The sequence below is a fragment of the Lepidochelys kempii genome, chromosome 15 (genome assembly GCF_965140285.1).
Source record: "Lepidochelys kempii isolate rLepKem1 chromosome 15, rLepKem1.hap1, whole genome shotgun sequence".
NCBI classification, from domain to species: domain Eukaryota; kingdom Metazoa; phylum Chordata; order Testudines; family Cheloniidae; genus Lepidochelys; species Lepidochelys kempii.
This window is the reverse complement of record NC_136394.1, coordinates 25584034-25597722: the sequence shown is the minus strand read 5'-3', so window position 1 is coordinate 25597722 and position 13689 is coordinate 25584034. Positions and strand designations below refer to the sequence as shown.

At 44.1% G+C, this 13689-nt stretch overlaps 1 protein-coding gene across 8 annotated transcripts in view; it reads right to left on the bottom strand.

Annotated features, from left to right (window-relative positions):
- PITPNM2 (phosphatidylinositol transfer protein membrane associated 2) overlaps window positions 1–13689 on the bottom strand; it is a 225591-nt gene that overhangs the window by 38888 nt on the left and 173014 nt on the right. For all 8 annotated transcript variants that reach the window (XM_073313000.2, XM_073313003.2, XM_073313006.2 and 5 more), the window contains 6 exons: window positions 9841–9942; window positions 8646–8716; window positions 7124–7368; window positions 6414–6603; window positions 5327–5446; window positions 4090–4301 (listed from right to left, as the gene is read on the bottom strand). In XM_073313000.2, coding sequence (XP_073169101.1) covers window positions 4090–4301; window positions 5327–5446; window positions 6414–6603; window positions 7124–7368; window positions 8646–8716; window positions 9841–9942 — 940 coding nt within the window. The remainder of the gene's footprint in view (window positions 1–4089; window positions 4302–5326; window positions 5447–6413; window positions 6604–7123; window positions 7369–8645; window positions 8717–9840; window positions 9943–13689) is intronic.

Here is a 13689-nt window from a genome sequence, read left to right as displayed (position 1 = left end):
CACTTTCATACCTTCCCTCTTGTATAGATCTTTTAGTAAAGGGCCCCTGACAGGTGAGTAGAGTCCAAGCCCCCAAGTTGGAATGGAAAGACAACTTTAGCTGGTGTAGGAGAATGAGGCTTGGAGTTGCATATAGTGTTCATCGCTTGTCAGGCAGTGAAAGGGAAGGATCAGTAGAAAATGTCTAGAACTCTCCTAATTCCACAAGCCGATAGAAATGCAGCAGTGAGGACATAAGCATCCTGCTTCAAAGAGGTGCTCCTTGAACAGTATCTAAGTGGTAACAGGACCTTCCTCTAGGAAAGTAATTCAATTAATAAATAATAAATTAAGTGATTTTTCTAGTGAACCATTTAAAAAGTTCATTATTATGCTACTTAAGGTTCTCAATACATATAAGAAACTGAAACAGACTTTTGATGTAACTGAACAGGCTCCATGCTTAGTAAAGGGTACACATTAATTTGGAGGAGGGGCTTAACAGGGCAGAGGCAGCTTTGGCTGCCTGTGCTGGCAATACTGTAAATATACAACACATGCCTCTGGCTGAGCCTATGCACTGGGAGATTCAGGAGTGTGTTATGAAAAAGATTTCCCAAAAGGGAAAATTCAGGGTGAAGAGCAAGAACAAAAACCTTCCTCATAGCAAACTCTGTTAGAGTGGGGAGCAGTATGCCAAAGGAAGTGATGGGGGGACCCAAATCTTACAACACTCAAATCTAATGCTGTGCTCAGTCTGAGCCCTGGTCTACACTACGAGTTTAGGTCAAATTTAGCAGCGTTAGGTCGATTTAACCCTGCACCCGTCCACATGATGAAGACGTTTTTGTCGACTTAAAGGGCTCTTAAAATTGACATCGCTGGGTCGAATTTGGGGTAGCATGGATGCAATTCAATGGTATTGGCCTCCGGGAGCTATCTCACAGTGCTCCATTGTGACCACTCTGGACAGCACTTTCAACTCAGGTGCACTAGTCAGGTACACAGGAAAAGCCCTGGGGAGCTTTTGAATTTCATTTCCTGTTTGGCCATCTTGGCGAGCTCATCATTACAAGTGACCATGCAGTCCCAGAATCGCAAAAGAGCTCCAGCATGGACCGAAAGGGAGGAACTGGATCTGATTGCTGTATGGGGAAACGAATCCATGCTAACAGAACTCTGTTCCAAAAGACATAATGCCAATATATATGTCAAAATTTCCAAGGGCAAATGTGAGGTGTTTACAATGCTCACAACTGCAGCAGTGACTGGAGTGGGCTCTCACTTGCAGTGTTATGGCGTATGCACAGGCAATCCAGGAAAAAGGGTGAGAAATGATTGTCTGCCATTGCTTTCCCGGAGGGAGGGAATGGTCACTGACGACATGTAACCAAAACCACCCACGGCTACCTTGTCCGTTATCTCAATTTTTTTTTAATTAATAAAGAAAGCATGCATGGTTTCAAAACAATAGTTACTTTATTTCAAAGTGGGGAGGTTGGTTGGCTTACAGGGAATTAAAATCAACAAAGAGGGCGGGTTTGCGTGAAGGAGAAATACACACAACTGTCACACCGTAGCCTGGCCAGTCATGAAACTGGTTTTCAAAGTCTCTGTGATGCGCAGCGCGCCTTGCTGTACTCTTCTAATTGGTGTCTGGCTGCTAAAAATCGGACACCAGGCAATTTGCCTCATCCTCCCACCCCACCATAACGTCTCCCCTTACTCTCACAGATATTATGGAGCACACAGCAAGCAGCAATAACAATGGGAATGTTGGTTGCGCTGAGGTCTGACCAACAGCGCCAGCGAGCTTTTAAACGTCCAAAGGCACATTCTACCACCATTCTGCACTTGCTCAGCCTATAGTTGAACTGCTCCTTACTACTGTCCAGGCTTCATGAGACATGGGAGCAAGGGGTAGGCTGAGGTAGATGCGACCGCGCGGTGCTGCCGGTTAGGAAAGCAGCCTGAGGCAGAAGCCTCCAGCTCGCAGGAGATCAGGATAGCAGAGTTGCAGCAGAAGCGGTGGAGCCGTTCACCATTGATGCGAAGGCACCCAGGAGCGGCTGCTGTGTGGCCAAGGCAAAAGAGCAAGAGCTCTGGAGCTGTTACATGTGGAATGTATGGCTGCAAGATTTCTTCACCAGCGACAAAGGACAGGAATATGATGCACCTAAAATCTAAAAAGGCCCGCACATTTCCCAGAGTCACTACCCTTGATAACAGAACGTCAATGATTGCATTGGCTACTTGGATCACAGCAGCCCCCACAGTAGACTTGCCCGCAACAGCAGTGGTGACGGTGAGATGAGCAGGCTCCAGCTTGCAGTGCTATGGCATCTGCGTGGTTAACCCAGAAAAAAAAGCCGCGAAACGATTGTCTGCCGTTGCTTTCACGGAGGGAGTGGGGGGACGACTGACGACATGTACCCAAAACCACCCGCAACAATGTTTTTGCCCCATCAGGCATTGGGAGCTCAACCCAGAATTCCAGTGGGCTGTGGAGACTGTGGGAACGCTACCCACAGTGCACAGCTCCGAAAGTCGACGCTAGCCACGGTACTGTGGACGCACTCCGCCAACTTACTGTGCTTTGTGGGGATGCATGCAATCTACTGTATAAAACCACTTCTGAAAAATCAACTTCTATAAAAATTGACCTAATTTTGTAGCACAGACATATCCTGAGTAACCTGTCAAGGACACTCCTGCATTAACTGGGGACATCCTGGATGGGAACTAATTGGTCTCTTCCATCTCTAATGCATAGGATTCTGTTCTTTTAGGACCCATGATCATCTCATTTCTTCTCCCAGGTTTCCACTGCATCTCTGGCAGATCCATGAGGATCCCTCATCTCCCTGCTTGACATGCGAGGCCCTGGGCTCCTCCCACTCACCTCCAGGCAAGAAGGCTTGGCTGGAACCACCCTTCAGACCAGTCAATGCTGCTCCTTAAACAAGGTCAGGGTCAGTATTGGACAAAGCTGAGCAATTCTGGGGACTGTAGTGCTGCACCTAGAGCATCCCAAACCCCATGGCCTGGGAGCAAGGGACTACTGCCCTGAACTTGTGTCTCCAGAATAGCAGCGAAGGGCCCTATGAACCTGGGAAGGGCCCAGGGTCAGCGTTCATATCCATCCTCAAATATCCCAGTGTTTAGGGATACTCATAACAGATGGCTCGGGCCCATCTCTCTGACCAACAGGCCAGCCAGGTCAGGATCAATTTTGATAGATGACTAAATTTAAAATGACATTTGACTCTAAGTTCTCTTGCCTTGTCCGTAGCTGCACTGGTTACAGACACTCTATTTCAGGAATGGCCAACCTGTGGCTCTGGAGCCACATGCGGCTCTTCAGAAGTTAATATGCGGCTCCGTGTATAGGCACCGACTCTGGGGCTGGAGCTACAGGTGCCAACTTTCCAATGTGCCACGGGGTGCTCACTGCTCATCCCCTGGCTCTGCCACAGGCCCTGCCCCCGCTCCATCCCTTCCTGCCCCCTCCCCTGAGCCTGCAGTGCCCTCATTTCCCGCCCCACCCCAGAGCCTCCTGCAAACCATCAGCGCCTCCCCCTCCTTCCCCGCACCTGATCGGGAGGTGCAGGGAAGGAGGGGGAGGCATTGATCGGCAGGATTGCCAGTGGGTAGGAAGTGCTGAGAACGGCGGGGGAAGCTGATGGGGGGCTGCTGACGTATTACTGTGGCTTTTTGGCAATGCACATTGTTAAATTCTGGCTTCTTCTCAGGCTCAGGTTGGCCACCCCTGCTCCATTTGCTCCATCCTGCTGCAGTAACATGGCAAAAAAATAACCACCAACCTCTTGCTACTCTTGTGTGGCCATTTTACCCTCACTGTAACATGGGTGCAGCACAGCAGCAACTCATGGGTAATTTTGTCCCCCCAATCACACAGTATCGTAGAATGCTGCTGGTAATTCCTCTGCAAAGCCCACACTTGCCAATGGAATCTGAACACCTCTGATATTCTTCAGCAACATTCCTCATCCTTGCCATCCCCGGGGTTACAAAACAACATTAAAACTGCACACGGGCGTCTCTCTTGCCCCCGGGGATTCCTGACTCACCTTTCCTTTGAAACCTTACCTTGAAAGGAATGCCTGATGTTGCTTTATTGTGTCCATTTCGTAGGTTGATGAATCACTCCTTTTTCGGGGTAGCTGCTTCTTTGGATCCTCTCCGTTGCTACGAGGAATATCAATGTTGCTTCTGCTGAGGTGTCTGCTAGCCTCCAGGTTGGAGCCACTGGAACAATAACTGTTGTTCACAATTATTCCAGGAGACAGGAGGTCAGTGTCCTAGGATTTGAAGTACACAGGCATCAGGCAACAAGTCAGAAGTGCAACCACATTAGACCCTCTCTCTTCAAATAACCGCACTGCCTCCTCATTTGTTCCAGTTCAAATCTACCTAATCTCTCCATTTCCTAACACACCTATCTAAGTGGACTCCAGGAATTTTTCTACTTTACCTACCTCGGAGTGCAACTGAAAAACTTAAAAAGGACACTAGCAACTTGAAGCTCCACTCACACCATCTGGGAGAATAGGAGGTTTGATGGTCCTGAGCAACATTACTCAGAACATCCTAGTCTGTGATGAATTTTCACTTGACAAGTATACTAAAAAAAACTAGCTTCATATGGGATTTCTGGTATTGAAACCTAAAACCAAACAACATTTCTATAGTCACTAGGCGGGTGTACAATACAAAACAGCAGGGTTGGGCAAAGCCTACCCCAAAAGTCGTGACACAAGCACACACCCCAGTGTGCACACTCCCTCCATGAAACTGGAAAATGGAGCTTTGTTCTTTCTGACGAAAGCCCTAAATACATTAGAAACAGTCCATGTTTTCTAAAATACATTCTTATGCTTTGACAACCACATTAGCAGTGAGAAGAAAAGGAGTACTTGTGGCACCTTAGAGACTAACCAATTTATTTGAGCATAAGCTTTCATGAGCTACAGCTCACTTCATCGGATGCATGCTGTAGCTCACGAAAGCTTATGCTCAAATAAATTGGTTAGTCTCTAAGGTGCCACATGTACTCCTTTTCTTTTTGCGAATACAGACTAACACGGCTGTTACTCTGAAACCTGACATTAGCAGTGGTGACTATTGCTGATATTAGGGCATCACTGACAGAGTCCTAACCAGTCCTCCTCCATAGTGCCTATGTCCTGGGCAGAGGGGGATGACTGGAGGTGGAAGAGGGAAGGATTAAACATGGAGCCCTCCCTTCCGTCTGGAGCTCTGGAAGGACAGGGAAGTTCTGTGGCCAACACAGTTATCCTGACTGGTTTCTAGTAGGCTGCATTACCTGCACACTCACAATACTCCCTCGTCGGCTGCTGTTTTGGCTCTCAGACACACTCTGATTGCTGTAACATAAGGCATCAAATCCCAGGATTCCTCCTACGCAGTCCCCTACCAAACAGACCTGAAAGAGAAACCAGAGGTGGGAAAAAAACCCAAAATGATCCCGCTCACTTTGAATTCACAGAAATACTAGCTAAAGGAATAAAGGATGTAAGCCCAGAAAATGGGGAACATGAGATCCTTCATGTATTTATCAGCATCACTGCTTAATCACATAATATGTACCTAGGAGTCCTCGCTAGCCCAAGCAGTTATGGAATTATTGACCATCATGTCTCAGATGGGTGAGTTCTGGGTCAGCAGTTACTCTATACCAGGCTATGAGGTACTCTGGAAGGTTTCCAGCTATGGAGCAGATCTGGCTTGAGGCAGGATCTGAGATAATTTCTTCCCATATGGGAGGTCGTGAAAACCCTGATTATAAAAGGTGGGGAGAGGCAGAAGCACTTGTGATACATGGCAAGGAAAGACAGTCCAGTGGTTAAGGCACCACCCTGGGTTTCAGGAGGCCCAGATTCAATTCTCACAAACTTTGTGTTCAACCTTGGGCAAAGTCACTTAGCCTCTCAGTGCCTCAGTTCCTTGTCTGGAGGCTGTAGAACTCCAGTGGGGACAACAGCACTGCCCTATCTCCTGGGGCGTTGTGAGGATAAATACATTAAAGACTGTGAGGAGCTCAGATGTTACGGTAATGGGGGCCAGAGGAGTACCTAAAACAGATAAAGAGCATTTCTTACACCTCATTTGGAGAGACACATCACACCTATGGTGTCTTTCGTTTAAGCTTCACATGTTTACAGTTAAATTTCTTAGCTCTAATTTGCATTTTCTTCTTATAAAAATGAATCTCCAATAAGAACAATGTAAAATAAGGGAAAATCTTTATCTTAAAAACAAAACAAGAAGCCCAAGAAAACATTTTCATAAATTAGCCCAGCATTGTCAAACTTTTCCAACTCTTCCAAGAGATTCAGAGGGAAATGGCCTTGTTTGCTCTTCATTTTATTGTTCTAAAACTGCTTACCCACCTGGCCAGTAAATGATGTGCCTTCTTCTGATTTAATGAACTCACTGTAGGCTTGATTGGCTCTCAAAATCACCGTGGCTACCGCCTCCTGATATTGTGGGGATGATGTTGCTAGCAGAGGAAGCGCAGCGAGTGGAATGTGATCCTGACTATTGGAGAGGCATCCTTCATCATAACTGTAAGGGCTGAGGCTGAATATAGGAGAGGAGATAAAAGACACAGAGGCTTGCAATATGAGTTCATCATTTGCAGCCAGCACAATCAATGTTTCAGATCATAAAAAAAAAAAAATCTCAAAGTACAAAAGCTGTGTGTTCTCTTGCTGGTAGAAATGCTCTTGGGCTGGGGGAAAATACACTTCTTTACCCCTTAAACCTAAACCTTCAGAGAACACACACAGTCAGAATGACCCTTGGACAACAACTCTGTAAATTCAAGTTTAAGTACTTATCTGACTAGTTTGAGTAAATCAATCACAGAACTCCAGCTGCACTGCTATTGTATTCATTACAGCCATGTATAAAATTGAGGCTTGAAGTCTTGCTAGTTAATTAATAAAGTGCGCTCTCAAAGTGTGTGGACAGCTCTCATCAATATTGAGCATCCTCAACAAGGACAGAGCATACCCCATAGTGTTGATTATAGATGCACTACAACAGAGTAAAATTTTACAAATGTACCCCTCTCCAAGATAAAGGAGCACTAACTTACTTGGATACCAGTGAAAAGGCTTCTGAGCAGATGGCTGGGCAAGAGACTAGCTTGACTGCAATGTGTCCAAGAGCAGCTGGGTAATGTACCCTCATGACTGTATCAAACACTGTTGTGATAGTATTGACATCTCCTTGTTTAGAATTCTGATCACCACTTCCTGTATCCAGGATGTTTCCTCCATGTAGTACCAAGATTAGGACGTGGATTTTGCTTGGCTGCATTAATGGCTGCACTGATTCATCCTAAAAGGAAATGAAACAAAATATAGTGAAAGTACTTGTTTCCCCCAAGCCTTTGGTATTTGCCCCAACAACACTATGTTTATTTAGCACCTTCTCTTCTACAGCCCTTCACAACATACTTACAACACTGCCCCTGAAATACAGGCACCTCCAGGGGACAGGCCAATTCCTACCCAATAGCAACAAAACACATACATTGTCCATACAACTGTAATTGGTGCACTTCAAGATACACAACTGTGGGGATTTCAAGCCCAAGAAGGACTCCCGTAGTGAGGGTATCTTTAAAGAAAATTGATTCTTTCTTCTTTCAGTAATAAATGTTTTATGTGTGTAGTTCTTCCCCGTGTAGTTCTGAGATGCCATGAATAACCCGGAGGCTTATCAGCAGTCACCTGTAAGCTCCTTTCCTGTCAAGTTCAATGACTTCTGGTCGTAAAGGTAAGGTAAGCACACCCAAGGAATTTCTGACTAGCTTAGGGGTGGAGAGGGCTCTTTGGATTCTTTAATCCGATCAAGCCCTAGAAAATTACTTCAAGACATGTTTCTGGAAATACAACTACACTTGGATAATTAAGACTTGTTAAACTTGTAAAATAAAAACATGGCTCCTCCCAATAAGGAACAATTAACAGATTTTAGAATTACTCTATTACACCCTCACTCGATTGGTTTTCCACCTCATTTCTGCGCATGTTAATTTTGGAACAAATCTAGAGGGTTTTTGGTGGGGGGTGGGGAGGATTTGTCCATAATGTGATTTGAGCTTGCATGTCTCTCTAGAGGGAGGAATAAAAATCCCTGCTCCACTTTGTGCTACAACGAAAGATGAGCCTGAATCACAAAGAGCTCACAACTTCTCAGTACATCAGGGCTGTTTGTATCTGGGGCTCAGATTTGGATCCATCTCTGTAACCAAGTTTGAAAATGATTTTCAAACAGGGTTTTGAACAGTGCATTGACAGCTACTTCTGAATATATTTGCTGCTAGGCTAGTTCAAGGGTACATCATTTGTTCTTTCAGCTGAGGAACTTATTGATTGCCATTCACAAGCTTTGTAGTTTTTTATGTGTGGTTAACAATATTCCATAGGTAGGTACCTTAATGAAGTAACTGTGTAAGCATGGTCATGAACTAGCTCCATGACACAGAGATGCCACAAGGGACACATAAAAAACATCTGCAGCAATGAAGTTCGCTATTTACTCCATCACTTCACCAGCTACATTCTCTAAACAAATAGGGGATTTTAATTTGATGCAATCTAAATGCTTACCTCTATGATGCTTAGCCTTTCCACACTGGAACCAACATGGTACTCTGTTGATGTTTCATGATACAAGTCATCTGGAATTAAAGAGGTTTCTAATATAAGTACAGCCAGACTCCATTCTATACAGCAGCTATATAAATGATGGCACTGGCTGTGGTTCTCAATTTTTTCAACATCAAGATCCACCTCCCACCTACTCAGATTACCTCTCCCATTTAGCAATTTGGGAAAGATGGGGTATGTGTGATCCCAACACTTTTTGGTCACCTCCCAAGCTGAGAACCCATGAGCTACGCCATCATTAAATGTCCTAGTAGTTCTCTCTTTTTTAACATGAAGGTTTTTCTAAAGGATATCCAGCTGTAGAACTGAGGACACAGCCCATATTTTGAAAAAAAGGGGCACAATTCAGATTTGGTGTGAGCAGGCAGGAGCCCACTGAAGGAAATGGAATTGCAAATTGCTAACAACAGTCTAAATTTGGCCACATGTCTCTTCATCAAGGAGATAACTGTTCTTCTCAAGCAACTAAAGAGCGGCAGTGGGAGATACCCTGGCACAGCTGTTAGAAACCATCAGCTGCACAGGAGCATGGAAGAGGCTATTTGAACTCTAACAAGGGAATGGGGTTTGACCTGCTCCTGCATGCGTGGATTTACTTGACTCAAGAAAGCCCAAGTGTAATCTTCACCACACCCATATCACTGGATGAATCAGTCTAACTTGATGAGTCAATTTCCTTTCAGCACTTCAAGAAGGCTTAAAGAGGAAGATGTTATCAGATGAGGAGGATACAGGTGAGAAGGCTAAACCTTCTCCTAACAGAAACCCCTGTTGTGTGGGGAGGGAGCAAGGAAGAAGAAGGGGTTAAGAAGTCTGAGGAATGTATGGGTGATTTAAGACCACACCACAGCATTTAATCATTTTATCAGATAATTGCTTTTGTTATAGTAAGAAATCAAACTGAAATGGAACGTGAGAGAGAGAGTCTGAAAGACAAGATCTCCCTATTCCTAACTCCTGCTTGGACACTGAATCTCTCCAGGGCCTTGGGCAAGTCACTTCTCTCTGCCTCAGTTTCTCCAGCTGTAAAATGGGGGTAACAAATTTTATCTTCTTTAGAGGCTGGTCATGAAGATTAAATTAAGTGACTGTAAGAAATGCTATGTACAGTGTGAAGTAAAAAGAAATAAATTACCCTGGACATCGCATTCAGAACTTCCAATTTTATCCATGAGATCGTTGGAACTCCATTTGGTGATTTCTTTCGGGAACCCCTCTTCGTTGTCAGAAAAGTCCTCTTTAAAGACAGAAAAAATATTTTTGATACACTTGTATATGTATGTGCAGACGTGTGTATGCACGCACATACACACATTACAAAAATACAGCATGTCTATAAATAAAAGAATACCTTTATTAATTCTGTGTAACCTCATTGCAATTTGAGGCAAGATAATGTTTAAATGTATTTGTATAATCTACTAATAGCTGAATGCTCGTGCTGTCACGTGGATCTGGCAGTTGGGCCACGAAACCCACCACCTGTGCAGTCTCCCTCATGTAACCATAAAATTGGTTAAATTTGCATAAAATTGCATAAAACATGCAAATTAGCTGCAGAGTAAGGATGGTGACTGGCTGAGTTACCTCTGGTATGACAATGGTCTAGGATTCTTGGCATGGCATAGATACATGTACTGTAGCTGTACGAAGCACAGATACAATTTGTAAAGTCAAAATGGCTGAAGACTTAAACACTGGATGGTAACATATCACAAATCTCAGTGATGATTGAACCTGGTGATATTCTAAACAAAAAGAGTTCTCAATCCTCTTCTAGCTGTCTCCATTGCTTCACATTGACTCAATAGACCTTCTAGGCTTCAGAGCGACACACAGAGAGTGACTATCCTGGAATCTTATACAGACACCAGCTCTCAGGACAGTGAGAGCAAAATGCATTTTAAATACAAAAGAAAAGATGTTTAAGTTAATCACCAGAGTATACAAGTAATCTGTGTATAGCTCTGAAATATGTATAAGTAGATTTAAATTCTTGTTAGTTGTTAGAATCCAAGTGTTGGTGTTTTCCTTGACACGTTTTCTGTCCTAAACTATATTGTAAACAGTGCTGTATGATTTTAAAAAGCCTCACTGATTTACCCCTACTACTTCAGACCTGTCTCCTTCTGTCCAAACTAAAACCTTGGCTTGTCTCGCTGACATCTCCTTGTGGTCATGTAGCCACCAGCTCAAGCTCAATGTGCCTAAAACAGAGCTCCTGATCCCCCCCTCTCCAGCCCTCCTTGCTATCTCCCTTCTCGATCACTGTGGACACCATCATCATACTGACTGACACTCACGCTTGTACAGCGGGCACCATCTTCAACTTGGATCTCTCTCTAGGTCCTCAAATACAGGGAGTGTCTAAATCTTGCCAATTTTTCCTGCATAACATCTCTAAGACACAGACTTTCTTATCCATCCACACAGTTAACTCTCTCATACAAGCCTTCACCATCTTGCGTCTTGAATACTGCAACATCCTTCTCTTTGGCCTTGACAAACGCAATCTTGCCCCCCTCTTATCCACTGAGAATGCTGTTGCAAACAGTTTTCTTAGCCCATTGTTTTGACCATGTCAACCTTCTCTTTGCATCCCTCCACTGACCCCCCTTGTCTGCTGCATCAAACATAAGCTCTGGTCTTCACTTTCAAGGCCCTTGATGGCCTATCCCCTCTTGGCCTACCACCTCTCTTTCACTATCACAACGTTGACTCTCATCTCTGATCAGCCTCCATTGCCCATTTGTTACATTTTCTAACAAGCACCTTCGTGCTTTCTCCCACGCCTGTACTCAAGCTTGGGAGGAGCTCCCCATAAACACCCACAAAACTAATTCACTATCATCCATCTAAACTCTCCTTTGCCATGATGCCTCCAAAAACAACCTGATGAGGGCTGGAGGGCTGAGACCACTGCCCATCGTACTGACTGACACAGACTCATCAGGTACGTCTACACAGACCAAATAAAGCTCATGCCAGCAAGTCTCAGAGCCCAGGTCAGCTGAATTAGTCTCAAGGGGCTGATACTGGGGGGCTAAAGATAGCAGTGTAGATGCTCAGGTGGGAGCCCAGGCTCTGAGACCCTCCCCCTCACTGGGTTTCAGAGCCTGGCCACCAGCCCGAGCTGGAATGTCTACACTGTTATTTTTAGCCCTGAAAGCCCAAGTCAGGTAACCCAGCCACGGAGACTCGCTGAAGTAAGTTTTTTTTCTGCCGTAGGGTAGTCATACCCATTGTTTCTTTGTGCTCCCTGTCTGCCTGTATCCATCTGTTGCTGTCTCTTGTCTTATACTAATATGGTTAGCACTTTGGAGCAAGGACCATCTTTTTTGTTCTGTGTTTGTACGGAATGTAATACAGTGGGAGTCCTGGCCCATGAGTAAGGCTCCTACGTGCTACAGAAATACAAATAATAAATAGGCACCATGATCCACTTCAGGAGTTGCTGCATTTCAGGAGTGGGTGCAGCAATCCCTACATTTGTCATACATATCTCCCAGAGGAGTTAGGAAGCTTAGCTGCCTTGTTTGTCTAGCTCTGAGATCTTTGGATTAAAGGGTGCTAAGTATCATTATTTTTAACACCAAAGTACCTAAAAGGAATAAAGCAAACTTAATTCCCTAGGCTATTTTGGGCATTAATAAATTTGAATAAATCTAAGCCTGAACCTGGTCACATTTAGGAAGAGCAACAAAACACCCACTTTGCACAGGCTTTCCACTTTATACTGACCATGGGCTAGAAATCCCGGGCACCAGGCCTAGTCTATACTAGAACAGATTTGCCAGGATAGCTATATTGACAAACTCACCTAGACTATACGCAGCTTATACTGGCAAAAGAGTGCTTATATCCCTGAATGAAATAAGCTATACAGGTAAAGCAATTATTTTTGCTGGTATAACTACTAGGGCTTTACCGATACAAACATGTTGTTAAAAAATTGCACCCCTTGCCAACATTCCTGTACTGGCAAAAGTTAAATGTGTAGACCCACCCAATGGTGTCACTCTGTTCTCTAGATTGTAAGCACGTGAGCTAAAAGAGGGAATAGTGCAATGGCTCCTCATTCCTGGACAAGGTCTTGGATGCAATTTTAAGCTGGGTAAAGTGCTCTCTGATAGTATGGTGTTAGGCTCCTATAAATGTTTGATGTATGTAATAATGACATCATAGTTTGCTCAGAACTCTGAGCTCATGTCTTAGCAAGTGAAAAATTATTTCAAATCACCTTTGAAAAATGCCAAGTCTGGCAAACAAACAGACTTAACTGTATAACACCCCTATTGACACACCTGCCTGACTGCTAGCCAGGAAGTTAAGTGATTTTTTCTTTTTTCAGTTTTGAGACTTGGAAGCTGGAGCATATTAAATATTTGTTTCTCCTACACTGCAGAGTGGAACTTAGTAAAAACCCACCAGCAAAATCTGCTCTATTAAAAGTATTAGAATTCTCAAATGGAAATGTATGAAAGACTATTGGATTTGCGGTGCACCAGTTATCTTCCTACGAGCTATCACCATTATTCAGTCAAGCACAGCTATCTGCAGGGACAGGTTTAATTAAACACAGTTATTAAGTGACTTCATTAGTATTTCTTGTCCAGACTCAGGAGACATAGCAGCAAAGCAAATGTGTCTTTGAAGAGCATTAGAATCTGTGTTACTAGAGAGTGTGTAACATTATGCCTCATACAACTTTCACCTTCATTAAATTACTATTTGTTAAGCATAGCGAGCTTGTCAGATGACAGGCACTGTATCAATATCATTACTCTAAAACTCTTCTTTCATCTAACAAAACCCCCTCCCTGTAGACTGCCCACAGTCAGAGGCCAATTCTTTAGCAGACCATCTCTGACTTTTGGGCACTCTTCCCTCTGACACTGCAGAGAAACCAATTAATGACCCCTCAAATCTGCACATAAAACACTGCTTTTGTTCAGCTTTTATGTAATCCTGATTTGAAATCATA